General features: G+C 34.8%; 1 protein-coding gene across 3 annotated transcripts in view; it reads left to right on the plus strand.

The window, feature by feature from the left end:
• CSMD1 (CUB and Sushi multiple domains 1) overlaps positions 1 to 21,506 on the plus strand; it is a 1,108,336-nt gene that overhangs the window by 859,020 nt on the left and 227,810 nt on the right. For all 3 annotated transcript variants that reach the window (XR_007628921.1, XM_050315426.1, XM_050315427.1), the window contains exons 18-21: positions 586 to 774; positions 4,782 to 4,898; positions 6,283 to 6,498; positions 8,905 to 9,093. Coding sequence is in view for 2 of the 3 variants with exons in the window: in XM_050315426.1 (XP_050171383.1) it covers positions 586 to 774; positions 4,782 to 4,898; positions 6,283 to 6,498; positions 8,905 to 9,093 (711 nt within the window). In the remaining variant the exon portion in view is untranslated. The remainder of the gene's footprint in view (positions 1 to 585; positions 775 to 4,781; positions 4,899 to 6,282; positions 6,499 to 8,904; positions 9,094 to 21,506) is intronic.

Below are 21,506 nucleotides of genomic sequence, written 5' to 3' on the forward strand. Positions count from 1 at the left end.
TATTATTTGTCTTTCTATTTTAGATGCATAGGATAATATCTATAAAAATTAACAAGTAGTTTTTGAGTTCTTCAATTGCAGTTTTTTGACATTGCTTTTTGCTATATCAAAATACCATGGCAGAAGAAAATTGAATTGTCCTGCAGCATCAGAAACTGAATAGATGAAATGAAATAATCAAATATCTTTTATATACTAGTAAAATTTGTATTCATATTTTGAGTTTTAATATCTTCCTATAGTTTCAGATGACCAGTCCTTTTGTGTCTATTTTTTGTGTGTCTGTTTTTTGTTTTATTGATTGATGAAATTTACTTTAAAGCTCCAATCTTTTTCTACTTCATTTGGATTTCTCTATTCTACAAAATTGAAAATTGGAAAATGGTGCTCTGAGTCAATAACAACAAGAGAAACTAGAGAAAGTGCTTTATATCCCACATCAGTTCTCAGGCAATGCTAACCACTATCTTTTGAAGGCTCTTTCTTCCTCCTGTCTTCCTCATTTTCTGTTTTGTTTGGGATTTTTTTCTGTGTACTGTCTGAAAAACAAAGAGGTAAAAACCAAATTAAATCTGTGTGTTTCAGGTGTTACTCTGGAATCAGATTCCTGCCTTGACCCAGGGATTCCTGTGAATGGCCATCGTCATGGTAACAACTTTAATATCCGCTCCACAGTAACTTTTAGCTGCGATCCAGGATATACACTGAGTGATGAAGAACCACTCATATGTGAAAGAAACCATCAGTGGAATCATGCATTACCCAGCTGTGATGGTAAGTGTCAAGCTCTTCAGATGGTAACTTTTAAGTCCACAAAAGTTAATCTCCTATTTTTCCAAACTAATTAAGCTTGTCATTGCTACTATGTCCCTTAAATTACACCAAGATCCATGCTTTTAAAAAAAATTGTACTGTTATTAAAAGACATAATTTGCTTCTCTTTATCAACTTTCAGTCAAGATGATGAAAAAAACCCAGGCATGTATTAACAAACAGAAAAATTAGAAATCTTCCATTGTTCAACTGTGAATGAAAGTGGAGCCATACAGCTAATGATTTCAAAGAAAAGCCAATAAACTTAATTTATATTTTAAATTTGGAATATTGAATACCAAAATGATTGCTCAAAATTTAGGATACTCAATAGTAAAAGAGATGATGATCAGTCTATGTAATTAATTTTCTTAATATGCTTTTGTTTTGAAATTTTCGTTAGTTTATTAATGGTTTTAGGGGGTATACAGTATCAAACTGTCTATAGCTTCCATGAAACATTTTCTAAAATTGTAGAATCATAGAATTAACTGGGTTGGAAGAGACCTCCAAGATCATCAAGTCCAACCCTTGATCCAACCCCACTGTGATTACTGGATCATGGCACTCAGTGCCACATCCAGCCTCATCTTAAAAACCTCCAGGGACGATGAATCCACCACCTCTCTGGGCAGGCCATTCCAATGCCTGATCACTCTCTCTGTAAAGAACTTCTTTCTAATATCCAACCTAAACCTCCCTTGGCAGAGCTTAAGCCTATGCCCATTTTTAAAATGCTGAACTACTCTCATGGTTTAAGCCCAGTCAACAACGAAACCCCACTCAGCTGCTCACTCACTCCTCTACCAGCAGGGAGAGAATTGGAAGGGTAAAAGTTAATGGGTATTGAGATAAAGATAGTTTAATAGAAAAAACCAAAGCCATGCACCCAAGCAAAGCAAAACAAGAAACAAATTCACTGCTTCCCATGTGCTGGCGGGTGTTCAGCCATCTCCAGGAGAGCAGGGCCCCATGACGTGTAACAGTTACTTGGGAAGACAAACACTGTCACTTTGAACTTCTCCCCCTTCTTCCTTTTTCCACCCACTTTATATACTAAGCCTGATGCCATATGGTGTAGGATATTCCTTGGATCAGTTTCAGTCACCTGTCCCAGCTTTGTCTCCTCCCAGCCTCCCATGCAACATCAGCCTCCTCACCAGTGGGGCACTATGTGAAGCAGAACAGGCCGTGCATCTGTGTAAACCCTGCTCAGCAATAACAAAAACACCTCTGTATTATAAACTGGCCTCTCAGCCCAAATGCAAAACACAGCCCCATACCAGCCACTGTGAAGAAAATTAACTCTACTACAGCCAAAACCAGCACAACTATGCTAGCAAATATTTCTTTGCTCTTTTTTATAATTGGATTTTTTTGCTATGTTCTTTTTCTGTGAACCACTGAATCAACTTATTTTTTGCATGGAATGCTTGTATTTTTGCTATAAAAGCCCTCTTATAGAAACCATAGGACAACAACCAACAAAGACTCATTTTAGTGAATTGCTTACATCAGTGAATTTTTAACTTCCTTTTCAGGTTCAAGGTTTTCTTGGATTACAATGGAATGTCAGAGGACAAACTTAGAGTTAGATTAACAAAGTATTTCAGTTTCTCACTCTGTTTTAAACAGTTTTGTTAAGTCTGAGCATTACTCTTCTCCAGCTTCTAATTCTCACTGCAGGCTTATGCCCCATGCAGAAAATATATAAGCTACTGAAAGATTATTATAATAGTTATTTAATGTAGAATTCAAACTCACCTTGTAATCATTGCAACTTATTTCTCCTTTAAAATTGCAGAAAAAAAGTGTTTTTTAGAATTTTTCCTTTTACTTCTTTTGCTTGTTTGCTTTGCTGTACTGGATTGAAGAACACTATTGTAGGAATCTTAACTTTGACTAATGTCTTATTCTTTATCTATTTACTTTGTACTAAAATGTGTGGATGTATTTTTGAGTTAAAACACCAATATTTATCTCTTTTTTTTGCATGTGAATGTTGAACTACAGGAAGATCTAGTTAATTTTCATTCATTGAAAGAGTCTCCTTATTTCCCAGGTCCTTCACCCACTTCCCAGTGTGAATGTATAAGAGAAATTTTCAAACCTTTCTGGAATATGTCCTCTAGGCAAGCAACATACAAGGATTACACAGTCTCTTCTTTTTTTCCTCATATATTCAACTATATTGTATTAACTAGTCTGAAAAGATAAAATAAAACTCGTTCTATTATGTAATCATTCTGTTGCTGTATTTGCCTTTTGAGGATCAAAAAGTTGTGACCCAAATTTTTGGCACGTGACAGATTTAACTGAGGTTGAAATGAGTATTTTGCAGTCATTTGCAGACTATTGTTCTTAAAATTGCAACTTCAGAAATTAAATCAGCACAATAGTTGCCTTTGGGAAAAACACGTTGCTTTGTTTCATGCCAACAAAGAAGAAATAGAACTGCATACAGAGATACAGTGGCTAAATAATGTGTCATTCTCAAAATATGTTAATGTCAAGTTAGGGTATGAAAATAATTTTTGAGGGAGAGCTAAATTAAAATGGATAAATTACATGTTCCTAATTCAATCTATAAAATATGTAAATTATTTTGAAATATTTAACATTTGCTTTAGGGATTGCACAGTTAACTATTTTTCGTCCTTCTATGATGTTTACAGAATAAGATGGATTTTGAATTAATATACTTTGTTCATTTATGGTACTATGAATCTGATTTCTGTAATTATGTTATTTATTACTAAGTAATGTTATCAACCATATATTTACTGTGGGTTTCACCAAGCATATTCTCATTCATACTTTTATGCAGAAATGCATATATGCAGGTAAAACCAGGCTAGAAACATTTCCTTTCCTTCTACTTATTATAAATATATATGTAATACCTAAATTCATTACAACCTTAAAAACTTTAAGAAAAACCTCATAATTCCAGCATGTTTTGTCTATATGTATCTAATATCCATATCTAATATGTATATCTAATATGTATATCTAATATTTATCTGTCTATCTATCTAAAATATACATTACATACAGGCACTGCAAGTTTAGTGAACATTTTGTCATGTATATTTACCATCTAGTTTATGGCAAAGTGTATCACTCTAAGTGAGGAAGACTAAAAAGCATTTTAATGCTGTGTTGTTTTATTGTTTAAATATTTAGTACATTAAAATTTAAAAAAAACCCCAACAACATAAAAACCAGACAGGCACAGACGAGTGAAAAGCACAGCCATGCTGTATTTATAAGATCTGTGAGGAATTCAGCATGGAAACCTTAAACTTTAATTAATTTGCCATGCAAATTTGAGCAGCATAGTTAAGCAGATTCTAGTATGCATAAAATGTTTCCTAGTTCTTGTGTCTTCCAAAATATTCAGTTTCAAATAAATTACTTATAATGGAACAATCTGAATCTTTGAAAGAGAGGAAAATGGACTTTTTTTCCCTGAACATCTCAGTAGATGTCAGAGACAACATTTTATTATTTGAAAACCATAAACCTTTTTACTTAAGTATTTTCTTTGTTTAAAAATGCAGTTAAATTTTTACCTTTCTAAATCTTAGTGCAAGAAAAGTTGCAGCAAGATATTTATTTTTGACTTCACAAAAAAAGAATCTTGCTTCATACATACTACTCTAATAGGAGTTAATACTTGCAATATTCTTGAATAAATTTATACTTATTTTTGTATTCTGATAACTAACAGGAGAGGCTGTAGATGAAAAATAAACTCACTTTCAAAGACTAATGTAGGAATAAATAAACTGTGGTGAAATATGAATGTTATGGCTTTGGATTAATTAACTTCTTATTTTAACACTTATGCCTATTTCTAATTTTAAGGGTAGCTCAAAAATTGACTATTTTTTTTTTAGTTGAAATCCAGGATTTCTATATGACTTCTTTTGCTTCCTCCCTTTTTTTCCCCCCCTCTTCTTAAGCTTTATGTGGTGGATATATCCATGGGAAGAGTGGAACTGTTCTTTCCCCAGGTTTTCCTGACTTTTACCCAAACTCTTTAAACTGCACTTGGACTATTGAAGTGTCTCATGGCAAGGGTAAGCATCTAATATGAATCACATATGCATATCAAATGTCTATATTTAAAAAATGCAGACACACATAGACAAAAAATGTCTTTTATAAGTTAAACCAGCACTTTTTACCATTCCTTTGAGGAAGAAATCTAATTTCTCAAAACAAATATCTTCAAATATGATATTTCCAGATTGTGTTTATTTTTCAAAAGCAACATTATTATAACAGTTACTAGAGGAAATGGGATTTTGTCTCAGAAAAATGGAAAAGAAGTAAAATATGTGAAAATAATAGCTATTTGTTAAATAGCACTAATTTTTTTCCAGTCAAGGATGTTAGGACCTTGTTCATAGCTCCTCACCATTATTAAGCATAAAGAAACAGATTTGATTGGTGTATTCATACTTAAATCATTAGGGCCAAAAATTAGATATCCTTATGTTATATGTAGAGTAGAGTCATATTTGAATGCATAGCTAATCTTGTCAGCTTATCCATTAGGGAAATGTGTACAATAATCTAAGGAAAAAACCCAGAAACTACTAAAAATGTCTTATATACCATTAAATCAAAACATAATAAAAAATTTTCTGAGAAGTGTATTGGAAGTTTTTACTATTTAAAATCTTCTTACAGACTGGATTTTTTGTTTATAACTCATATAAATGTGAAATATATATGAGAAGACCTTCTAAGAATGTTATTCCTCACAGTAATTTTATTGTACTTGTTATACTTTAAAATTTATTGTATTTGAAATCTATTCTATTTGAAAACCAAACTCTAAGTCAAAATGTAACTAATTGCTGAGCTGGAAGATGGCAAATGGAAGAACAGTCATGACTTCAGTAAGGGACTGGTCCCAGAAAATATGAAACTGTATATATGTAAGACTGTACATAAAATTTTTACTTTGTTCTTGTTTATGGGCACTTCCCTGAAGTTTAGAATAAAAGAAGAGAATCAATGCAAAAATAAAACATAAATACAAAATTTTAGCCAAGTATGTCTCCTAGTTTAATTTTGAGGTCGTGGTAGAGATTACTAATAAAAGAGACATAGAGGACCTTGAATAAAACCATAGTCCAATAAGACTAAGAAATACAAATTTGGATTTTCATACTGATGTATACAAATTACACTGAATGCCCTCAATTCTGTTATGGGAACTATTGATTTAAAGTGAGCTAAACAAGCATCCACTCTGCACATATTGATTGATTGGTTGAGTGCAGGTGCTTTCTGCAAGCTTTGTTTTCAGAATCAAGTTTTGAATCCATGCAAAACTTTTTCTAAAACTGTTTCCATATAATGTAAGAATTGCTTTCTGTGTCAAGTTTGTATGAATAAAAAAACCCTTCCTACTAAATACTTTTCTTTCCCCCCTTTCTGATATTTTTAAAGGTGTACAACTGGTTTTTCATACCTTTCACCTTGAGAGCTCTCATGACTATTTGCTCATCACTGAAGATGGCAGCTTCACAGAACCAGTAGCCAGGTTAACTGGCTCAGTCTTACCCCCTACAATTAAAGCTGGCCTCTTTGGAAATTTTACTGCACAGCTTCGATTTATATCTGATTTTTCAATTTCTTATGAAGGTTTCAACATAACATTTTCAGGTAATAAATTCCATTTTTCTAAGTGTTCTGAAACTGTTCCACAGAATTTTTTACCTGTAGATAACAGAAACACAGTGAATCACCAGTAAAGAAAAGTTAATCAAAACTGTATAGTCTCTATCACAGAAAACTGACTAAGGTTTATAAAAGCAACCAAGAAACTGAGAAGGATTTTGGTGAAGTCACTGTTTTAAGAAGTTTTCCCTGTTCTCAAAGGACCATCAAATGTGTAAAAAGGAAGTTTGAAGGAAAATTAAGGGGAAAAAGTTACAGAGATAGAAGGTACTACTACAGAGATAGAAGGTCTTACTAAAAGAGGTATTGAAACTTTAAAAAAGCAGTGGTGTGCCAACTCAGATTCACAAAGGAGTCTACATTGAAGACTGATTTTGGAATAGCAAATGTTTACATAAAGATAAAATGAAATAAAATATTTATTAGATGTTGATGTATTTTCACAAATTACCTCTTTAAGATACTTGAAACATTTAAGTTACTGCCTCTTAATTACAGTCTTCTAAAACTAGATGACATCTAAAATACATTTCTCAATAATTTTCTTTGCCTATCTCTATTACTGGAAAGTATAATATTTATGGATTTGGATATGAATGAATCAGGTGCTTGTTGAGATGTACATGCACATGGGTATTCTGTGGAAGAAGTATAGAAGGAACTCATATCCAAATCCTTGAAAACCAGTAAGCTTTCTTGAGATCTGGCAATGTTTACAGATGAACATGCTATGTATGAATAATATATCTCATTTAACTTGCTTATTTAAAAAAGGAAAAAAGCTCTACCTCACTAATTAGAGCAATAATGTTAGATTTACTCCTATCAAATGCTGAAATGCATTCAATCTGGATACTTTGGACTTACCAAATCAGAAGTCAAGAGTTTTACAGGTTTGAAATGTAAATACAAGTGCTAAATTATATCTCTGATAGTTTGATGATCAAAAAATCAAAATAGTAGATCACTAGTCAACTTGTAGAAATACACACAAAAAATTGTGGATACAAGGGGGAAAATTATACAGTAACAAAAGATGCAGATCGCAGAACTTTTCAAACACAGTCAAAGGTTTATACCCTACCTACAACCGCTACATGCACAGATAGCCAGCATATGCTATCATTATATTAAATATATAGTTTCATAAATATTATCAGGTACATTAATTTTGTGAAACAAATAGGTGAGTCTGCTTTCTTATTTTCACACCATCAGAATTAAGTTCTTTGTAGTTAGAAGTATTTAGTGAGAAGACATTAATGTGTTTTGAATGTCATCTAACACAGAAAAATTCCCACGAGCCTAAACATGTGCCACAGGGTATCTCCATGTCTACCTTAGCCTCTGTAGTACTAAGAAGAGATAATAGATCATGTGTTTTCAAAAGTTACAACTTTTGCTAGTAGAAACTAGTGTGGTTCATAGATTCCATCTAATATTCAGGACTTTCCTACAAGGCAGTAACTTAATATTCAGTAAGTCAGCTGTTAAAACACTCAGAGGTTGTTTTTTTCCCCTGGCTAAATGGAGTCTCTTCCTCCAAATAAGTGGATTTGACCCTACCTTCCACCAAAGTCCAAGGTAAATGTTTTAGAAAGTGACTTTTCCTGTGTGTTATCAGAAGTGATCTCTTGGGTTTTTTGGATCGTATTTTGAAGAATATAAAATCAGACTTATTGGGTTACATGTTGATCTCTTTCAACATCTTTTCTTGAGCAATGTTTGGTAGTGAATATCTAGGGAAGAAAAGGAAATTACAAAACAGGGAAACATAGAGTGATACTTCCCCAACACACTCTGTGGGAATGAAAAAATTTGTGACTCAGATATTTTCTGAGTTTGATTTGGTCCCTATGTAATAGCCCTGACTTTTTCCCATTAATTTATTCTCACTCTTCCTGAATTATTCCTGATGTGTAGTTATAAAATCACACTTTTTGAAAATATAGTCATATGTCTTTCATTCACCTAACCACGTGTTTGATTTTTTATTACATTTTCTTCGTTACATAATGGTGTTGGGTTTTTTTAATTATAAGTCTCACTTCTAAAACTGTTTAGGGTTTCAGATGAAACGAAACAAGACTTATATACAAAGACAGTAATTAAACAAAATTATAGTAAACTGCTCACAGTCCAAGCTGATTACAGCCCTTGAAATTAAGAAAATAAATGTAGTGTGGGTGGGATACAATAGATGCGTAATTACTGTATATATGGCCATGATAGACTTATAGAAATAGTAGTGGGTTTTAGTAGAGAATGCAACTCCAAAACATGTTTTCCAAGTGTTCCAGACAAAAAGAATGCAACTAATATGGCAAGTTTGGTTTTCTCATGGGGACAATTTGTCCAAATTATTTATACATTATGTTTTGTTGTCTGCAGAATATGATCTGGAGCCATGTGATGATCCTGGTGTTCCTGCCTTCAGCAGACGAGTTGGTTTTCATTTTGGTGTTGGAGATTCCTTGATATTTTCTTGTTTCCCTGGATATCGCCTGGAAGGTGCTAATAAACTTACCTGCCTGGGAGGTGGTCGGCGTGTATGGAGTGCACCTCTGCCAAGGTGTGTGGGTAGGTGGTCACATGCTTTCATTTCATTCATCAAATCGTTGATAGCACATGGCATGTGTCAGAATACTGGGCAGAGAACAATGAGCTTGGGTTGAAAGAACTGATCCCCGAGCTGTAAAAACTTTAAAGTCAGTGCAAAGTATAAGTAATGCATGTGTCTTTTACTTAGAGAACTTTGAGAAAATAAGGAGGAATGATTAGAATTGTGCTAGAAAATAGGATCAAAATGTCATGTAAGGTAAAATATAAAACTAATTATTAAGTGTATGACACAGTTAAGTTATAAATTTCATACTTTGTCTTTCAGGGTAGAGAAACAATGCTTAGGTGAAAATACCCTGCTTTAGAGCCCCCCAGTTGACTTTAAAGGTGTTTTTTTTTCATATTGAGTTTCTATTCTTGTAACTCTAAACTTTTAGAATTTTTACAGTTTATAAATTGTATTACAGCACTCTAAACCACATTTTAAAAAAATTAACCTACTGTCCTTAAAAACTTGGTGAAAAAACTGAGTGAACAGTTCTTTTTGGGGAAGAACTCTGGGACTGTATTTTATAAAATTTGTACAGTTGCTATATTTGATTTGTGAGATGGTTTTATCACCACCATGTCAATTGAATCTCATCAGCTCCTATTGACATAATGTTTCTGAAATGTCAAATAGTTCCATACACCTCTAAATGGATTTCTTAAAAGGGTTCTTGTTTTAAATAGGATTTTATTTCATGAAGGGGAAACTCAGCTTCAGCTTTTTTATTTTGTTTGTTTTAAAGGGACAGATCTTGATATCTGAAAAAGTCACCTACATTGTATGTACACGTAAGATACATGGAAAAAATAAATTATCTCAAATTTTGTGTTTAAAGACTGGAGTTATTCAACATGTGATGAAAGGAAGTTACAAGTTACCATTCATCTGGAAATTCTAGATTTAAGTTTTAGGCTATACTCAGGGCTATATTCAGGGCTATATCAGCCCTGGGATATTGGCCTGGTTTGGGTTATTTGGGCTTTTTTTTGTTGTTGTCTCTCCTTCTCTGAGTTCCATTCAAACACATTTAGTTTAATTTAAATGTCATAAAATTGTATTCATCTGCAGAAATACTGTTATCTTGCCCTGAAGAAAAGAGTAATTTTATATGATGGTCATGTAGGTTTTATTTTGTAAATGTTGTTATCTTTTAGAAAACCTTTCCTGCATTATCTACAGTAATATGAGATTCATATCTGGTATCTTGAAGATGCTTATTTAGTTATCCTTATTATGTGAATGACACATTGTAAAGTTACAAAACTTACCAAAGTATCAATAATTAGCTTAATGAAGTATCAAACATTGAATTAGTCATGAATTTTTAAGACAAATGTAAGCATTTATTGTGCCAGACACCGAAATGCCTATATATTGTTCCATGTATAATTTAGTGATATATAACTAATCATGCATATATGTGATAAGTCTGTAATTCATATAGAAATGGAATTTATTTTGGAATTTATTTGATTTTATTATGTTCACTTTTGCATACATTTATTGACTGACCCTGAGACTTCTGTCACTAAACCCATGTAAAAGACCTCTATTTCTAAATGATTAGTAAAACCTTATATAAAATATGCATAGACAAGTGGCACTTCTCTAAAATAAGATAATCTAAATAACTCTTTTAACTCAACCTTTGAAGAAAATTTGGTCTCTTGTTGTGTAGCAAACTAAATATATCTATAGTGCAACTAAAACAAATACAAGGAAAGAAACTTTGCTAAGCCGCTGAAGAAACTGAGGGGAAAGGACACACTCAGTGCCATTCAAACTGCTTTAATAAGTGATTTTTTTCTTTAACACTAAGAAGGTTTTACAAAGGTCTCTTTTCTTGTCACCATGGCACCTAAGACATTAGGGGTGAAGATATCCTCTCACCCTGAAAAGGAGTTCACATAAAGACTACTTCTTTCACAGAAGAGTGAAAAGAAACTACTTGTCCTGAAATCTGCTGGCTTTGGAGTGTACATTCAAAAGTTAAATCTACTCTGGACTCAAGTGTCACAAATACATAAGTACATTACTGGACTCAATAGCCTCTTGATTATTTCTTCTTCATTATCATTTCTACACTGACCAAACTCATACATAATGTATACACACCAACCTTTATGTATCAACAAGGATTTTTCAATCCTTCTATGATACATGGTAATATATTCTTTCATGATTAATGATTTAATCAGATTCAGAATGAAAACCCTTTAAATTTAATTGCATTTAATTTGTAAACTACGCATTCACACAAGCACATTCTGATTTGTATCAGAGAAGTTGTATTCTGTTTTATCTGCTGATGAAAAGACAACAAATTAACAGTGTTTCCAAAGGTATTGCCCTTCTCTATCAAAGTAAATAATTTCAAGTCCTTCCTCTAGGGTTATCTCCAATGTGTTTTACAACTTTCCTGGTCAGAGAACTATTTGTACCTTTTCACCATTTCTTCTTCTTTGAAGAGTTATTTTCCAGGGAAGGGAAAAGCAGAGCTTGGAACATCTGGTTGTCCTAACATCATGATGCTGGGATTGTTGTTTTAAGACTTTGAGTCCCATATTAACAACATAATCATAATTTTCAGTGGCTGTGAAGGTAGATGATCTTTCCCTGGACTTTGAAGGTCTTTATCTGATTGCCTGGAGGTTGGTTGGCTCTTGCAGTAAGACAGCATCCCCTCTTTTGCAGTAAAGACCCTCCTTGTCACAACAAAAAGACACCACCAAGTCTACTTGCAAAATCAGATTCATGTTCATAAACAGGTGGCCTTGTAAATCTTATTTCCCTGTGTCAGCCCTTCACTCTCTTGTCTTTTCAATTAGAATAATTTTGTGTATCTCAGCTATGTACTTCAAGTTGTTATGCAGTATTATTCCACTTCATCCCAGAGTTTTGAAGACTCTAACTAGTTTCCCTTTGAGTAGCCACTCTATTGCTAAATGTGTCCTCAATTCAGATCTCTCCCTTGACTAGAAAGCAATTTGTGCCTACAGACATTTGCTTGCTACTATTTGATGAAAAATGTTTAATATTAAAAGCGTAGAGAAGATCTAGGCTCTTAGGGCTGACTCCCTTTTACACTTTTTGAAGAATGGATATGCTCATTACTCAAAGTGGTGTCAAATTTTCCCCATCTCGGAAGATTAAACTTTTTCTTCCTTCTCTTCCTTAAAGCTTTGCTTCTCCTATGGAAGCAAATCCCTTTACCTGCCTGGTGAATTCTCTTTATGCATTGACATGATGTGGCTTCTGAGGAAGATCCCTTCCCTTTACCTCTTTATACAAACTGTAGAAACACTGGGACTACCAATCTCTTCACAGAGAATTTCTCGTTCTTGAATTGTTTGAAAGAATGGTAGCAAGGTCATCCATAAAGAAATCTCATTTCCTGTAAGAGCTTCCTCAAAGCACTCAAGTAACAATGATGGTTTCCCTGACAAATGTGTCAGTAGTTGGTAACTGCAGATTACACTGAAGAGACACTTCAAGCTCTTTTCACACAAGAGTACTGTTTCCCAGCTTTATAGACACAGTAGATGCATTTGGGAGAACTATCCCATAATTTTTACTGAGCTAGGGGTTGGCTCCAGCACATATGCTACATTAAGGTTTTTCTGCAGTTACCCACTGTATAAACACATAATAGACAGTCTTCTGTGTCTACCTATATGCAGCTGTTCTTTGGGATATGTTGTCTGAATGCACATTCACAGTGTTCCCTTTTACCCCTCTACTCAAAATTTACTGCAACTGAGAGGAATATGACATTAATGAGAACTCCACTGCTTTGCTATTTGTGTGATGCAAAGAATTAATCGAGGTATGAGCTCATGTCTACAGATAGTGTCAAGGAAAAAATATCTTCCCAGCAATCCTGACACAGGGCTACCTGGAAAATAAACATGCATATTGTCTTGTGGAGGAAATGTCACTAATCCATGTCTTTAGATTTGAGACTACTGATTTAAGCATCTGGCTTTTACTGTTCTGAAACAGCTAGTCAGTCACCTATAAGATTGCTTTATTATTTATTGTCATCTGGTATGTTACTGTAATTGGCATGTTTCTCTATATGTGTAAGTTTAATTTTCCAGACCTACTTCTGAATAATTTAATTATAATTTAAATTACTTGTGTGGAGGGTAAAAACCCAGGTACTGGAGTACAGGAAAGCTTCTTGTAGTTATCTTTTGTCTAGTTGGGATTTGTAAACAGAAAACAGATTTGGTCCCCTTCATTTTTTTACATCTTATCCATTGTTATTATTAATTGTTTTGTTATTATTGCTGCAATTATTATTCCAGTATTTTCCAGAAGAAAAAACCTCAAGACCTCAACACATATGTTTTATGGTTGTGATGGGTTACTGACACTAACTCCACATGTACGATTTATTCCCATTGCGTAGCTTGCTTTTACATAGCTGCAAATGTATGTATAACTTTATACTTATTTCATTGCTATGAAGGCAAAATTGTCAAAGAGTGTGGATGCATATTCTTCTCACTTTTTTCTTCCAGCAATGTCTTTTTTTCTCTACCTATAATTAAAGAGTTCTATTACAGTTTCATTTACATTTCACAGTTGAATACTTTTTCCTGAGGACAAAACCCAGCTTTTAGTGAGTTGGTCCCCTAGAGTACAGATTCAAGCGTAAAGCTGCTAGGCAGTCACGCACTTCTGAATATCCACAAAGCTGTGTGAATTTCAGGAGCTTGGTGAATCCTGGAGTTCAGAAATTAGGTGGAACAATTTTGTCTGTTAAGTACCTGATTCGGAGGCTACTGTCCTCCTAAAGGAGAACATCACAATCATGTTTCGACTGCTTATTGCCACCACTAACCTTTTAAATAGAATCCACATACCATTTCTGGGAAATCTGTTACTGAGGCAGATTTCCTACAACTTATCCAGCAAACTATGCTTTTAATTGTATTTTCTTAATGTCTAGTTTAAGTCAAACTAGTCAGGAGATTTCTAACATTCTGTATTGGAGTTATGTTACTGTTAGAAAAGGAACTGGAGGACTCATAGGATAAGCAAAGCACTCCTAAATAAAAAAAAAAAAAAAAAAAAAAAATTAAACAAGTAAACAACCAAACCGCAAAACCAGAAGACCATGAAAGCAAAAGGAAAAAAATTATAGTCTATTAGGGGTCATAAGAAATGACCAAAAGCTTCCATTTGCAAGGGTAGGAGAGATTTCTCTTTCCTTCAGGAAGAATATAGGGGTATTGTTTCAACTTGAACTCAATTGTTTTGAATCTGAGGGAGAGAGAAAGAAAGCAAGAAAGCAAGGACAAAAGCAAGGAGGAAAGGAAGTAGGAAAGCAAGAAAGTAAGAAAAAAGCAAGAAAGAAAGCAAGAAAGAAAGAAAGAAAGAAAGAAAGAAAGAAAGGAAAGAAAGAAAGAAAGAAAGAAAGGAATTAAAGAAATTAAAGAAAGAAGGATCATTCTTGCACCTATTTTCTTCTGACAAGATCTATAAAATTAAGAGGTTGTTGTCATATTAAAACCAATCCAAATTGCTTGTTATGTAGCTTAAAATAGCACCTAGAAAACAAAATTTGTTCTGTAAATATCAGCTGTCTACATGGTTCCAATTTAGATTCTTTACTTCCCAAATCTGCCAAGCTATGGAAGTCTGCTGAACTATAGCATCCAAAAGACAAGGTCCTTAAACTCATCATCTTTTTAAAGAAAGAAATCTATATGATAATCTGTGTCTTCTCAGACTTGGTGAGGAGTAGGATATATGCAAAAGAAGAAATAGGACACAAAACAAGATACCTGGTGAATATGCACATGTCCAGAGAGATGTGGCCAACAAGTAGGGTCTGAGGGAGTGGAGGGAGTTTAAATTGCAGTAATAAATGCATGCATTTGATATGCACTTACATCATCTCCTAAGTACTTTTTGAAATGTGACTTTATAATTTGCTGTGATTGTTTAAAAAGATAAGGAATGAGTCTTATAGATCTGGTATTCCTTTATGGTGCACTGTGAAATACTTATGAAATTCTAAAAGAAAGTAAAAATTTCAGCCATTCCTTGTCAAAGATATCCTGTTCACCGATTGTTGAACACAACGGGTAAAACCAAGTGGAGACCCCTTTACAGTGAATTGAGAAATACAGGGCCCAGATGTAGGTACCTTCTGTTTTCAAAATACTCTAATTTCACCGGGAGGGAACAATTCCCATTTGACTCACCCTGGGTGCTCATTCCTTTCAAATCAGTCATTAACCCAGAGAGGGTTAATGTCTTGCTCCTATTAAACTTCTCTGAGGGTCAGCTTGACTTTCTCCCAGAGAAAACCTTCCAGCAGGTCTAGGTTACACCAGAAAAACTTTCAACAGGTCTGATGTGCCCAAGAGGGGAAAAATTATCATTATGGTTTCATAATGAGGACACAGTCACCATTTGACTCACTCTTGGTAGTAATACCCTTCAGTAACCCACTGAAGGTCAGTGTCCTTTCTCCTCACTACCTTCCCTGAGGGTCAGCTTGACTTTCTCCCAGAGAAAACCTTTTAACAGCTCTGGGTCACACCACAAAACCCTACAACAGCTTTGGACCACAATGATCACTTCACCATATTCAAGGGATCCAGTCCAATGTTACAATTATGTAATGCTCTGGTCCACTCGGCAGGTTTAGGGGAAGGTAGTTTGATTTTCTCTGGGCAGTGCATGGGAGAAACAGGAATTCTGGGGGGGTTCAATAATGTACTGGTCATTAACCCAAAGAGGGGTTAATGTCTTTCTTCCCATTAACCCTCTCTGAGGGTCAGCTTCACTTTCTCACAGAGGAAATCTTACACAGCAGGTCAAATCTCAGTTACACCAGAAAACCTTTCAACAAATCTGATGTGCCCAGGTCCTACTGAGAGGAGAAAAATTATCATTAACTTTTACCAGTGGGGAACAGTTGAAATCAGGCATATATCCCTGGTTGCCATGATCTCCTGCTGGAGATTTTGGCATAGACCAAAAATCAGTTCTCCTTTGTCCAATACTCTGGCTGTTATGCCTGTAGAAAAACCTCCTCATTGGTTCTCAGAGAGTAATCTTGTCACTGGCACAAATTTAATGTTATGACCTGCCCCTGAAGGTGGGGTAGCTGAGGTTCTTGTTAGTAGATCCATTGGGGCAGATCAGAGTGAAATGACACTGAATTACATGTTTATAAATATGTATGTGTGGCAGGTTTATTTTAGAACAATGTGGCTGCAATGGAAAGGTGATATATGGCCGTTTTGGTTATAATCTATGGAAATTCAAAAACATCATTTAAGAAAATATATAAGGAAAAGAAAGAAAGGATAAGAGTAGGTGGTGGAGAGGAAAGTTATTGCTACTCGTGGATCTGGTGTCAAGACTTGATTGTTGTAATTTAGATGTCCATTGGTTGAAGTGATGGTTGCAGACTTGACCTGTCAGGTCCAGGGGAAGCCCCCATAACATAAATTCAATGGGTCCTGAGCAGGGGAATTTTACACTCTCTTCTGCAACACTGTGAATCATGAGCAGTCCTCTGGTGGAAGTTCCCAGAAATGAGTCTGCGGGGCACTTCAGGGGTCTTTGATGGTTTCTGATATTTATGACAATGCATAAGCATAGTTGAGCCAGTTCCACCTTAACAGAAGGGATGAATACCCCAGGTGAATGTCCCAATACCTCTCACTGGGGTGAAGTTTACACCTGAGCCAATTGTGTAAGGGAGGACATTGGTAGGATAAAAAGTGTTATCCCACCTAGCATGATCTGATTCTTACTGGCCTTTTCCCTTATCTGTCTCAAAACCCAGCTTGTTACTAAACAAAGGGCAGTTTATCCTTGTCATCCTCTGGTGGTGGTGGATGTTCACCCTCTCTGCATCTGGGCTGTTTTGCAGATCAGAAGTTTCACCATAGCCCCCACACTCTCCTCCTCCTCATTGCTTGGGGGTGCAAACCTGGCCTCAGCAAAGTCCCCTGCTGCTTTTTCAAATGGCTGATTGTTTGAGTCATTAACCATTAACATTTCAGTCTGTCACAAAAGAGAAGAAACGTCTGAATTAGTTCTTCAGCTCTCTCGTGTGATTGTCTTAACAATTGTGTTATCAGCTTCTGTCTACTTGCCTGGATTTTCCCTGCTCACTCTCTCTTTAAGAAACTGTGTATAATTTTACATATGATACATAATGAAAATATTATTTGTGCACTATACAGTGTACACTGCATGTTCAGTTTAAACTGTATATTCAGATCAAACTAGCCTTTCATGGTAAGCATTGCACAGAGTTTGAGCAGAACACATCAATATAATAGTTTTGAGTGCTGGAGCTTTTTTATTTGGTTTGGTTTTTAATCTGCATTATTTCCTGTCCCCTATAAGTAATTTCAGCTTTATGGAGTGTTCCAAAGCAAGCAGTGGAAAACTTAAATGGTAAAGCAGAAAAGAATGAGCTACTTAATATTTTCATTTCATATTTAATGGTGTAGCTCCTTTATTAAATTTTACATGGCATTTGATTTTTAATAGTGCATTAATACAGTATTTGAGTAAAATCTTCACTGAGGTATTGTTCACTGTTATTCACATTAATATCACATTAATTTATCATATTCAGTTTTTATATTAAATACTATTTGAATAATTGATAGGGTGCTACAATAAAATGCTGATAATATTTAATAAGCTGTTTCTTTTTAATAGTTTAGTTAGCATTCATTGCAAAGTCATCAATTATAATTAATATACTCTGTCATGTTGTAGCATTGAGTTAATTTTCATTGAGATTGAAACATAAGTGGGAACCTTGTTAGCCTGAATAGCACTGGAGATTTCTGTGAAAATCTTGAGATCTGGCATTCATTGTTTTCTTTAAATTCTCTGTAGCATAAAATTTGGATTTGAGTTCACCTTTGAGAAGTCAAACTAAGTCTGAAAATGGCTATTCATTTTTATCTAATTTTTAGGTAGAGAGAACTCTCATTTAAGAGCTGCTCATGAGCAAGAAATCTTATCAGTAGCTGAGTCTCTGAATCTTCCGATGTTAATAAGGATGGATTTAGGATCCACTGTATTTCAGAATGCTTTATTTAAATGCTGTTACATTTAAATTGTTAAATCTTTAGGTTATTTTCTATTTTGTACAATGTGTTTAATAAAGTTATTTGATAAGGTTTTTTATAATTTCTATTTCTTTATCTTATAACATTGCATTTTTATAAATGCAATCAAAAGGTGATTCTTTTTAACCCCTCCTTTTACTTTCGGTGTTTGATTGAAAATTTAAGATTTGTCTGAATTAGTGTTTGAGTCTTACTGCACCTGAATCTTTAAAATACAGTGCCATGTATTAATTACAGGTTTGAATTGTCTCTATCTGAAAACTGAAACTTCAATAGTCAAACACTAAAAGATTTCAGCTGGTGCATAGTGGGCACTCTGATTCTGTTTTCTCAATGAAAAGGAGTGATTTGTATGAGACTTAATGACCTTTATCTAAGACCTGGTATGAAATATTAGTCACCTTTAGTTAGAAAGAATAATTATTGCCCTGAGTCACCCTTTTGCCTTCTTTCTACACATTAAGGTTATGTAGGCTTAGTGTTGTGTGATAGTTCGGACTTGACTCCCTGCCAAATGCCTGAAAGTCATGGTAGCAACCCCCTTCCCTCCCCTTCCTTCTTCCCTTAGGGCAAAGGAAAAAAAACCTATAAAAATTAAAGAACTCAAAGTCAAGCTACTTATATAAAAATATATATATTTACGTATATTAGAGTTATATACAGTTAAGATGCTATGTACACAGTAAAAGGGAATCCAAACACCCCCCAAAGGGATAGAGAAAGGGGAAAAAGGGACAGAAGGGGACAAAAAGGGGCACCGAACAGGTACACGCGAACAAACTCAAGAACTATACTAATAACTAGCAAAACAGATCTCACCACGTTCTTTAAAACAGCAGGATTGGCAGACACGACCAGCACTCCCCAAACCTCCACGTGGCAGGACAGTGGACACTGCAGGCCTCAGCCTTAGATAGGTGAGACCAACGCAAGGACCCACTGCTCTTGAACCTCACCGGAAGAGAAGAGAGCGAGGTCTCTAATCTCGTATGGAATACTGGATACATGGCCACTTCCTTGGTAACAAACTGGTCACCAGGAAGGCATAGACCAAAACCACCACATGTTGTTTCTTGCTAAGACAAATCATGTTGGCATGTTAAGTCCATAGCTTATTATCAGATGATACTAGAGAGAGTAGTCAAAAATCTCAAAACAATTTGAATCCAAACAATGCTTTCACCTTGGTTCTGCCAATAATCCCCTGAGGCCAATTAACATCATAGGATTTGTTTTGAGAACCTGAGCAGTACCTTATGTTTGTGGCATATGGATAGAGAACAAATTAAGTAAACCACAGAAAAGGCTTTCCCTGCTGCCTAGTCCTTCCTTTACTACTCCGTTATTCTTTGCATGTGAACGGTGCAAAAAATACAGAGTAAGTTGTTTGTTTTCAGCAAGCTGTTTGTTTTCAGCAAGGCACTTCAGTTGGATTTTTGGTGAGGTATTCTACCCTCACCACAATCATATGGGTGTTGCTTAAAGAATATTGTGGGAGGCTGACATAAACATACTTTAGTAATGTGGTAGTACCTTTGCTTGAAATCTATCTTAGAGAAGCAAACAATGAGGGGAAAAGAGAAAGAGAGAGAGGAAAAAAAAAGGGAAAAAAGGGAAAGCCACTCCTCAGACACCAGTTAGTAAGACAAAGGAAAGAATCCTCAGAGAAATAATTCTCTCAAGTAAATGTAGTGGTGACAACGATGATGATAATAGTAATGACAAAAAAGCCAACATCTTCCTACTTTCTCCCTGGTATAGTTACATTTTTCACGCAGACCTTCTCAAGCTCCTCAGTGATAGCTTATTATATTGTTAACACTGAATGGAATATATGTATGTGGGTGCTGCAGACTAAATAGTAATTAAGGTTTGTGCCTGTATTTTATTGTGTAAAATTTATTGGGTGCTAAAATAACTATTAACTACTTGTTATTGATGTTCTATTCCAATATGAAGTCACATGCTAAAAACTCCAGGTCTGGAGTGATGTGATCTTAGTGTAGATTTACAGGCTAAAAGCCACAAGGCAAAAGAATGGGAAGTGGGAAGAGAACAGTATGATTTTAAAAAATCTGTCGCAGTGTGTGACAGGTTACAGGCTCACACGTGAAGGGCAGGCTGCAGAACTGCAGATGTAAGACTACTAACATTACAAAGATTCAGGCACTGTGCGACAGAGGTGCTGTGGATACTCCATGTGCACCTCGGCTTGATGCAACATTCCATTTAACAGGAAGTTTCAGCTCCTAACATTATGTTAGAGTTGGTCCATGAAGCCGTGCTTGAGTCCAGTCATGTGTTGTGTCTGCCATGCAGAAGTCACATGCTCAGCTTTAGAGAGCCCTCAATGACTGTGGAGAAACCCTAAGTTTTTGCTTTGTGAAGACAAAGCATATGATGCTTGATTCAGTTTTATCTGTGATCCCTTTTGCTCCTGTATTAATGCTACATGACCATCCTACTGGGTAACAGTACTGTCCAACAGAAACATAAAAAAATATTGACTGTCTGAGCTCTGCTTCTTATATTTTATGATCTGCTGCACAATTTTGTAAATATAAGAGGTATTCTGCACTCAGTAGAGTGCTTTGTGTCAGAGAAGCCTTTAAACTGACAGTATACTACTTTTATTTGATCTCTGCTTTGCAGATCTGCTTAAAATTCTGTCAAACCTTTCAGCAAGATATATGAAAGAAAAATAGTAAAGCAAACTTTTCCATTAAGCAAAGTTATTGTTACATTTTACATGAACTATATTTCAAAGCAATTCAAGAATCCCTGAGTTTTGTTTGTATTACAGTTTGTGTTCATATTCAGGAAGTGTTCAATGATCTTCAAAAGATCTACCCTCTGCAGTTTCCTTTTATCGAATTTCAAGTGAGACAATGAAAGAAGAAAAAGAGTTACTTATATAATTGGAATTTAAGTGACTTTATTAAGGAAAAGAACAAACAGTGGGGTCAAGTACCCATTCCAGACAGATTGCACTCACTGAAAGAGAGTAAAAGAAGAGCTTGATAAAGTAGCATTTTTCAGTCTGCTACAGTCCTTGAAAAGGCTATAACAGAGAACTCTGAAACTGTAGTAAAAACAAAGCATGTAGTTCCTCCTCTAAAACCTTTTATTTGTGGAGATAGATGGTATAGAATCAAAAAGAGTATACTTTTTGAATTCTAAAGTGGGTATTTTTGATTTATAATAAATAAATAAAATTAAAAAGTATACAAGATTCAAAAGTTGTAATAGGGAACTTG

This window comes from Myiozetetes cayanensis, unplaced genomic scaffold (assembly GCF_022539395.1).
Source record: "Myiozetetes cayanensis isolate MyiCay16 unplaced genomic scaffold, myiCay2020 scf2-11, whole genome shotgun sequence".
Taxonomy (NCBI): Eukaryota; Metazoa; Chordata; class Aves; order Passeriformes; family Tyrannidae; genus Myiozetetes; species Myiozetetes cayanensis.